Raw genomic sequence first — 10,092 nt, 5'->3', positions numbered from 1 at the left:
TTAACCGAAGGCGTTACTTAGATAAGGAGCAATAACATATTTATAAGTATAAATAATAATTGTTTTGTTACGATGTGACTTAAGTTATAAGTCGAGTCGAATACTTATGTGTCCTGTGATGCTGTTGTAAAAAAAGCATCATGTTCACAATTATTAGGGCGAGGACTGGATAAAGATCTTTCTTGATCACAGATTAATCAATAACATACAGATGGAGCGTACGGAATACGACGGTGTCGTAGCCGCTCCAAATACGAAATTCAAAAAGTATACATTTTCGAATCAGTACGAACCGTCGCATCAGTAATTTTCAATATTATTCAAGAAAAAATGGCGTCGTATGTTTTTAAATATTTTAAAAACAAAAACTAATGAAGTAAGATAGAGTATTTTTTTATTGATAATTATTGATTATTATATTAATTTACGGAATTGTTGTTAGTGTTAAATTCATAATACAGATTATGAAAAAAATTTGTATATGTGATTGTCAAGGAGACGCGTGACGATTGTTTTTTAAAGGATTTCACCGGCTTCAGTACGTTGCTTGCAAAGACTTATTCTGGTTAATCTATGTTCTAGATATACAAATGTTTTTTTTTATTATAAGCAACATTTTGATTCACATTTTAGCATTTTGCTTGGTGTATAGGTACACTGCCTTACACTAAATCAATATAATCTTGCATTGAAAAACCTTTCTTTCAGTACAAGATTAATAGATGTGTTTTAAAATAAAAGTGTATTTATAATACAGAATACTTAGATAAGAAGCAATAACATTTATAAGTATAAATATATTTTTTTATATTTATTTACATGAAAATATGCCCAGAGAAACATTACAGTTTCCCAATTCGTTTCCCGAGCAATCATAAATAGTATCTAACTACAACAATAAATATTATATTACAAAATTACTATTAAACAAACAAAATAAATTAAAAATAATCAATTCTAATTAAAAAAATAAAAAATAAGCAATTCAATAGCAAATAAATTAAAAATAAAACAATTCAAATAAATTGAAATTAAAAATTCAAATAAATTAATATTAAAAAAAAATCAAATAAATTAAAAATTCATATAAGTTACGATGCCATTATTGTTTTGTTACGATGCCACATCAATTATAAGTCGAATTGTTAATATTTTGAACAATTCGAATACTTAGGTGGTCTGTGATACTGCTGTAAAAAATATGCACCATGTTCATAATAGAGATAATAACTAGGTTTGAATATATTGATTTTTATGATACATTCAGGTAAATAAGGTCAATGTTAACTAATTTATACATAAAAAGCAAAGATTGTCTGGATATTTGCAAAATAAATGAGATTATAAAATTCAAAATCTATTAAAAATCTTTTATCGTAATTAGATGAAAATTCATACAGTTTTAGCTTCCTTACAACAAATGTGACATTTTTTAAAATATAAGAACTATAAACATAAACGCACAAATTAACAAAGATTTAGTAATTTTGTTTGTAAGCCCATACAAATCTAACGATCATTATGTACCTATGACGTCATTTTGTATGGGGCGTTTTTCAGGGATCCATGGCAGTGCCGCAAAACTGACCCTTTAAATCCCTGTAGCTCCGAAAGTAATGATCGCAGATACCCTGTTCCTTTTACAAAATTGCTTTACTATTACCATACTCTTGATTTATATACAGTTTAACAAACTGTCATCATCCCTATTATAGGGCAAGGTGCTTTTAATGCAAGATTAACTGATGTATCTTTAAAAAAAGAAGTGTTGTTAGTTATAATACGGAATTCCCTAATTGATTTGTTTTTAATTTTTGCTCGAGATCACTTCCAGTATCACTACAGGTTATCGTAAAATGACTATACAAAAATATATATTTAAATTATCAACATTAAAATTAAAAGATTACTATAGTAAATAATACTATATTAGTAGATATACAATTTATTGCCAATTGGTAGGTATAAACTTTTATCCCCTCATAGTTTGTTTCCAGTGTCTAGTACCAATTTTAGGGTAATTTCTACGAAATTTCATGCGAAATCATGTCCCCAATTTTCAAAACGTTAGTTTCGTGGAAACCATTCGCTAGAGAAAACTTAAAATTCTTTATTTTAAAATAGGTTACGTGACTCACTCGCTGTGCACCGTCTCCGCGGCAAAATATTCGACGTTATAACTAAGACTAAGACTAGCCGACGCCCGTGACTTTGTCTGTGTGAAAATCGACAATTGGACCTGTTACAGTTTTATCAATCTAAGTATGGCGATACAATGGGACTGTTGCAACAACGCGAAAGAAGACGCAGACTTTGTATGTTATCATAACGCATGTTTATTGGCGACAGGACAGTCTAGTACCGCTGTACTGCAACCATATGTGAATTGGATTTGCCCGTCTTGTGTATCGAAGAGACAAAAATGTTATAATGAGAATACCCCGATCAGAAAGAAAGACACGAAGTTATGTTATGAACAGAACATTAAAAGATCTTCTAAAAGGGTAGCTCTTTCCCCGCCACAACAGTCATGTTCCACTCAACAAGATGACTTACGATATGCTGTGCGAGAAATCGTTAGAGCTGAGATGAAGGAAATGGTTTCACGGGTAACATTATCTATCAAAAGTGTCTTGAATAGTGAAAAGTTAAAAATATTGAGAGAAGAGATTTCAGATTTGAATATGTTTGGGTTCGAAATGGGCGTACCTATATTAATACGTAGATATGATAGATCCGATTATAAAATTGTAAAAAATCTAGACTTATAAATAGTTTAATTTAGTGAGTAAGTTAAAGATTGTACTGGTGTTATAACATTAATCATATTCGCTTCAATAACATTGTATTACCAAAATGAACGCACTTAGGACTAAAACTGTCATTAAAATGTGCGCGAGTGAGATTATAAGGGTTCCGGTTTTGTACTACGTACGTTCGGAACCCTAAAAAATAATATTATCATATTTTTATAGTTGGAGAGTCAACGAACACTGCTTTTTCTAGTGCGGGGTCGCCATCCCATCGGCTCTTTGAACTATGTTTCCCGCTCATTGCCACTTCAGCTTCGCGACTCGTTGAGCTAAGCTATGACTTTTGTTCTTCTGCGGATCTCCTCATTTCTGATTCGATCGCCCGCTGTGTAAATTTTATGAGGCCCATAGTTAGCGACCAAGTCTTGGAACCATAGGTCATCACTGGCAACATCACAGTGTTGGTTGACTTACGGCATCCAGCGAGCGCCCCAGGATGGTGATGTTTGGAAGACCATACAAAAGACCTATGTTCTGCAATGGACGTCAGTAATGATGATATAATTATTCATTTGCGGTTTAAATACAGCAAAATCCAAATGGGTAGACATTTGCGATAAAATTACCTAGTCGGAAATCCCTGATCCTATGTCTTAATAAACAACATAACTCATAATTCACCATAATACACTTTATCTGCGTAACCACAAACGCATATTATATTACTAGCGAATGCCCGCGACTTTGTCCATGTGAAAATCGATGTAAACTTTCGACTCCCATATATTTTTTACGCGTGTTATATATACATTATACATACAATGAAAAGTCCACTAATAATTTTACAAAAATATAACTCAAAACATGAACGATTTATATTTAAAAACTTTAACCCCTTTATAACCCTTTAAGATTAGAATTTTGAAAATTCTTGAATGATATTATTTTTAATACTTTTCTGGTAGTACATATTAATTTTTACAAGTGTAACTTGAAAACTGAAGGTCTTTCTTTACAATGGAGAGTATACAATGTAACTATGGAGTTTAATCACGATGGCGTTAAGAGATAGCAAGTCTCAGGGGCCAAATCTTCCGATTGTCATATTATGAAACATAAGAAATAGTGTCCACAGTCATTAGACACAATAACGTCATACCAACCCTTCGTTAGAGACCTATGAAGATTTAAAAGGTTGCAATGAATCTAAGACTTAAGACTTAAATTATATTTTCATAAGACTATTCCTTTAATATTTAGAATAATAATATACATGACTAGGTAATTAAGTATGTTATTAATTTATGAGGACAATATGATTCGAAATAAATATCGTTATTGTTGTTCATCAGCGGTTACGTGTTTACTTGTAGTCGTGTAAACTTAAACCGGCTTTATCATCAGAGGTTATTATAAAATGAGTGCTTTTTACTGCCCTTGTTGTCAGTAGGTAAACGTAGAGTCGACTGAACAGACGCAAAATGAAGCCTCTGTTCTTTCTTATCTGCGTAGTTATAACAATAACAATAATAGAAGCTGCCCCTTGGTAAGTTATGTTATCTATGTCTGTCTTTATGATATCACTCATATGAAACTGCATGATATTTATCTCATAAATATAAAATTTGCATAGATAGTTTGGTAATCTGACAAATAAAATTTTAGAGATACGAGATAGAAATCAAATAACACGACTTGGGATGCAGTGTGTAATTTTTTGATGAATATCTTATCCGGTGTAAGATTTTCTATGGTAATATTTTCAATTGAAATTTTGTTTTCTGTTGACATATTTTCTTTGCACATTGGTAAAAAATACATTATGTTATTACTTATTGGTATACTTACGTGTTTTGAAGACAGACAATTGATTGAAATATTTTACTTCATGCTCATGTACCAAATCTATTTTATGATTACAACTTATTCAATTCATAATTTATTTATAGTTAGATAATGATCATTCTATAAACTAAAAATGTCTGTCAAATCAACGAGTATTCGAAATTATAAAGTGTAAAACTAATTACATTTTTCTTTACAGGTATAAAAACAGTCCGAGAAGAACACGTGGAAAAACTGAAACGAGGTGTGTTTTGTTTTTATTTATTTTCCTGTATATGTCTTTCGTTAAATATTAGCATTTTTTCTGGTTACTATGACAATAACTATATATTGCAATCATCAATAATTATTTAAAAAAAATCATTTTGTGTTCCAGCAACAATCAAGACGATTTTGGTGTCGAAGTATTTGATGTAAATGGTGGAAATACTGAAGTCGAAAGGTATAATATAATTGTTTCTGATTTGCTTAAAAATTACCTATTAACATATTAGGAAAATATTAATCGCGGAAAACACAATAACTATAGAAATATCTACAAAAATATGAAAACTAAGGTAAATTTCTAAATATTTGTTTTGTTGCAGTGATAATGGTTACAAAAGCGTAAGCCGTGGTGATCAAAATGGTGATGATAATCAAGACAATGATGGAGCTGATGTAGAACAAGATGGTGACAAACAAGATGAAGAACAAGGTGGTCGCGGATTCCAAGGTAGTCGTGGATTTCAAGGTGGTCAAGGATTTCAAGGTGGTCGTGGAAACCAAGGAAACTACGGACCTCAAGGGGGCTTCAAAAACAATGATGATTCCGGGGATGTAGATAACCATAGATATCCACCAAGCCGAGGAAAGCCAAGTGGAAGACGGAACCAAAACGGTGATGGCAACAGGTAAAACTTCTTCAGTAAATTATTAAATGAAAGCTGTTCTATCAGCTTAAGATGAAAGTTTGATGTTGAGGCATATTAAAAGTAATGAAGGAAACTTAAATACACAGTCAAGTTAATAAATAATAAGTAAAAGAAGATAATCATATCTAACACATTCATCATCATTTTTCATTAGCTTGCATTTTTAATTCTTACTCATTATTACCATTGCAAAATATGTTTACAATCGGTACTTTACAAACGGTTTTATCTAACTAAATCCAATAAAACCTAGCGCCATATCTAAAAAAAAATCCAATTTATGTTGACTAATAATTTAAAACTTGTGCTAACAAAATAACATCGAAAAATAAAAAAGTAAAGTAAAGTAAAAAACATAATGGTTAAATTGTTTTTCAGACGTGAGGAGGATAGTGAAAGTGGAGATGATTCGCATGAATTTAAACCCAAACACAGTTGCAGGAGATGCAGAATGAATAATATTGGAAACGGTTCCAGTAATAGCAATAGAGTATTCATACACGGAGAATAATTTTTTTAAGGAACGCTTTTAAGAGTTTTGTAGTTGTGATACTAAATAAAATAATATCAAAATTAAATGTATAAGTTATAAAAGTTGTAAAATTATACCCTTTACCATCGATCATAAATTAATTTATAATAAGTATTATTATTAAATGTTAATTAAAATAAATAATTAATGTGAAATGTAAAGTAATCTCGTAAAAATTAAGTAAGGATGATCTATTCATCAAAATATAAATACGTTACTAATTCAGATTATTATTTAAATTTTAAAATAAAGTATTCCAAACAATACATCTGCTCCTATTTCGTCGTTTTAACTTTTGACGTGACAACGTCTTATAATTAAATAGAGCTGGCTGCACACTCGAAAAAAAATTACGTCATGCGTCGTTCCTTCGCTCTAGGGTTGCCATTTTATTTTACAAGAAATAAAGTATATTTTGATCTATGAAGATTTAATAGTATTTTAGAAAAACGGACATTTTCTTTTGAAAAATGCGCCCATTCCATCAGATTTTCTTATGGCGTTATCACGTTCAACTATCGTTAGTAACCCGACTTTACAGACAGCCAATTTTTTTTAATAGTCAAATCACTATTTTTATTTAAAAAAAAAACATTTTATATTTTACCCGTATGACATAAATCTACCTTTCTAGAAACAGGCGAGATCTTGGTTATGATAAAAATATCCACACCAGCAATAATATATAGTAACTCATACAAGTGAATTTTAAAAACAATATTTTGAAATATTTGCTACATAGATTACTAAGTGCAATATAGCTTCAAAGCTGTATTGATAGCTGAAGGCCTCTACAGTTAAGGGGTCGGACTAACACCGAGTGGCCATTAATTAGAACGTCTCATTCGAACTATCGTATCCAACAGTTTTTCTGCCTAATTGGACGGGAGGATTTTTACATGACCATAAATATGTTTATAGAATACTTTTAGTCACGAAAATTAAATCAGTGAAACAGGGGTTGAAAATTTGTATGGAAAGTCCTTAATTTTTTACGTTACATTTTTAAGAAATACTCAAAATAATTTCATTCCAAATTTTTCTAAATCAAAAATTTCAAAAAAAAAAAACGATTTATACTAAGAAAACTTCTACCCATTAATAACCATTCAATTTTTGTAAAAAGATTAGTGGACTATTTATTATGTATTAAACATGCGAAAATATAAATAGAATGGTGAAATAGGGGTTAAAAGTTTACATAAATTTATACCACGCGAACGAAGTCGCGGGCGTCCGCTTGAAATAATAAAATGTTAAAAATGTATAAAGAGCAGCTTTTGTTACCCTGATAAATACAGCCTAAATACAGATGCGAAAAAATGTCTATCGTAAGATATTGTACTTCCTTCAAATTCAAATTCAAAATTCAAAATTCATTTATTTCAAGTAGGCTCAGTTTACAAGCACTTTTGACACGTCAGTTGACTATTTGTAAAGATTCTACCACCGGTTCGGAAGGCAGGTTCTGCTGAGAAGATACCGGCAAGAAACTCAACAGTTGCTCTTTTGAAAAAGTCATACAGTATTACAATTTACATTTGATAACAATTAAATTACAATTTCTTATAGTTTTATTTCCTGTGTGAAGGTGGAAGCTGATCCAATGGCCTCCAAGCACCTTTGTCGTTAAGGAACTCATCAATAGTGTAGTAACCTCGACTAAGTAAATGTTTTTTAACACATTGCTTAAAGTTGTGCATTGGCAAGTCCATCACAGTCTTGGGGATCTTGTTATATAAGAGTACACCTAAACCCACAAAAGATTTTTTAACTCTTTGGAGACGATATGCAGAAATAACTAACTTATGCCCGTGTCTAGTAAGACGTGGGTTTAGATCTCCTTTTCGTTTGTACAAATTAATATTTTGTCTTACATAAACTATACTGTTATATATATACTGACAGGCTACTGTTAAAATGCCTATTTCTTTAAACTTTTCCTGAAGAGGAACATACTTTTCCTCCTCTGAGAGTTAACATTGTTTTATCTCCTTCCTCTCTAAGTACTTAGAAAGTAACTGCAGTTATCAGTACACAAAGCTTCAACAGCATTAAAATTAGGAATTACTTCTTGTATGCAGAATTTATACAAATTAATCCTCCGTGCGCTGTGTGTATGTCTCTTCGCGATAAACTCAAAAACCACTATAGGTCATGATATTTTAACAAACATATAGAATGATGCCTGCGGAAGGTCAAAATATATACCTAGAATATCAAGTTTTTATGTAAATCGTTTGAAATATAAGGATAATTGGTAGAAGTAAATTTATTTTTTTTGCGGGTGCCGTTAGGAAGTTTAATAGTTTATGTCACCATTACAATTCTGATGAATTCATTAACAGCTAAAATCTTTATCCTCTTTCTGACGTTGTCAAACAATATTTGTTTGTTCGGTCTGATCCAAAATAACCACATGAGCCTCGTTTAGTTGAAAACATTACAGATTGTTTCCTTGCTCTTTCAAAATCACTTGTCGTATCAGTAAATTGAATATTTTTATCTTTACAGAAACAATGTTTTTGGTAATTGGCGACAAGATTATAGCTACAACTACGATAACCAAGGAAGTTTTCAGTATGGTAATAGATATCAAAGCGGGGACCGTGACTTCCGTCGTGAAAGCATGAATGGTGGTTCAAGCCCCATATACAGGTTTTGGAGACTAAACGGTAACAAAAACTATGCAGGTAACAGAAACTTTAGGTATTCAAGAGTCCAAAATATGGGTCAAGCAAGAAACGGTGGTAGAAATCAAAATATAGGTCAAGCTGGCAAAAATGACAGAACTCAAAATATAGGCGAAATTGGCAGCAGTGGTGGAACTCAAAATATGGATCCAACTAGCAACAATCACAGATCTCAAAATATGGGTCAAGTAGACAACTTTATCAGATATCAAAATATGGGTCAAACTAGTAACAGTGACAGAACTCATAACATGGATCAAGCAGACAGTGGCAGAAGCCAAAATATGATACAAGCTGTCGACCATGATAGAACTCAAAGAATGGATCAATTAGGCAATAGTGGCAGGAATCAAAATATGCATCAAGCTGGCGAAAGTGACAGAACTCAAAATACGGGTCAAACAGGCAACAATGACAGAAATCAAAATATGGGCCAAGCAGGCAACGGTGTTAGAAATCAAAATATAGGTCAAGCTGGTAACAATGATAGATATCAAAATATAGGTCAAGCAGGCAATGGTGCCAGAACTCCAAACTGGGTTCAAGCAAGTAACAGAGACAGAACACAATATTGGGGTATACGTGGTAACAACGGACAAGTTGGTGACAGAAACCAAAACTTCAGCAGCAGGTGTGTACTTATCATATAATAATTATTATTATTCTAGATTCCAATTTAGTTTTTGTGGGGTAAAGTCTATCTTCGTTCAAAATTTTTGTCAAACCGGTTCAGTACTTGCCGTGAGTCACAAACGAATTGCCTTGCTTAATACTTATTTTTTTTTCAGAAGACCAGCCTGGACCCAAGGAAGTTTTATGAATATAGGAAACGGTACAGGAAATAAAAACATTGTTTATTTAGACTGAGTTCTATCGACTTTGAAGGGTGCAACTAATTAATTTAAGCAAAATTCAATATAAGCTAGTTTTTAAGAAAAAGTTTTAAAATGCGTGGTGTTCCTTTTTTAGTTTAGTGATTTTTAATAGTTACCATTTACCAATTGTTATCTTTAAAGAAGAGTATTTGCATACCAAAATATTTTCAATCAATTAAATAGTGTAACAGTAAATTTAGCAATTATTTTATTAATTTAGGAAGTTCCAAAACTCTTTCTATAATTACTGAAAAGTTTAAATAGTGTTACAATGTGTGAACGGGGTCAAAAAAGTGTTCAGTTGTTTTCATTACATACACATGTAGCGATAAACTTATAACACCCCTCGTTGTGCATTTAGGGGTTAACAGCCTAAGAGCCTGTGACCTCAGACCTTCGTCGTTTCATAAAAGCAGTTTGTCAGCTCAACCTACCACAAGTAAGTATGGTAGCCAATTATGGAGTTTGGATCGTGGTGAC

At 31.7% G+C, this 10,092-nt stretch overlaps 1 protein-coding gene across 3 annotated transcripts; it reads left to right on the top strand.

The window, feature by feature from the left end:
- Nucleotides 1-4,141: 4,141 nt before the first annotated feature.
- On the top strand, nucleotides 4,142-9,705 carry LOC112055713 (uncharacterized protein DDB_G0290685). 3 transcript variants are annotated; one of them, XM_052882091.1, is made up of 7 exons: nucleotides 4,143-4,299; nucleotides 4,798-4,842; nucleotides 4,975-5,040; nucleotides 5,186-5,491; nucleotides 8,559-9,205; nucleotides 9,242-9,368; nucleotides 9,526-9,705. In XM_052882091.1, exons 1-7 carry the CDS (start codon nucleotides 4,235-4,237, stop codon nucleotides 9,602-9,604), a joined length of 1,335 nt encoding a protein of 444 aa, XP_052738051.1. In that variant the 5' UTR covers nucleotides 4,143-4,234; the 3' UTR covers nucleotides 9,605-9,705. The 3 variants fall into 3 exon arrangements, with proteins under 3 accessions (XP_052738050.1, XP_023951668.2, XP_052738051.1); XM_052882090.1 differs by having other exon boundaries at nucleotides 4,142-4,299; nucleotides 8,559-9,368; nucleotides 9,529-9,705; XM_024095900.2 differs by having other exon boundaries at nucleotides 4,142-4,299; nucleotides 8,559-9,368.
- Nucleotides 9,706-10,092: the final 387 nt, after the last annotated feature.

This window comes from Bicyclus anynana, chromosome 6 (assembly GCF_947172395.1).
Source record: "Bicyclus anynana chromosome 6, ilBicAnyn1.1, whole genome shotgun sequence".
Taxonomy (NCBI): Eukaryota; Metazoa; Arthropoda; class Insecta; order Lepidoptera; family Nymphalidae; genus Bicyclus; species Bicyclus anynana.
This window is presented reverse-complemented; position numbering and strand designations above follow the sequence as displayed.

Bases quoted from the DNA above. Each gene is read 5' to 3' on its own strand.
- LOC112055713 (XM_024095900.2), top strand. From the start codon at position 4,235: ATGAAGCCTCTGTTCTTTCTTATCTGCGTAGTTATAACAATAACAATA. The intron at 4,300-4,797 runs GTAAGTTATGTT...TTTTCTTTACAG, and splicing joins ATAATAGAAGCTGCCCCTTG to GTATAAAAACAGTCCGAGAA. The intron at 9,369-9,525 runs GTGTGTACTTAT...TTTTTTTTTCAG, and splicing joins AACCAAAACTTCAGCAGCAG to AAGACCAGCCTGGACCCAAG.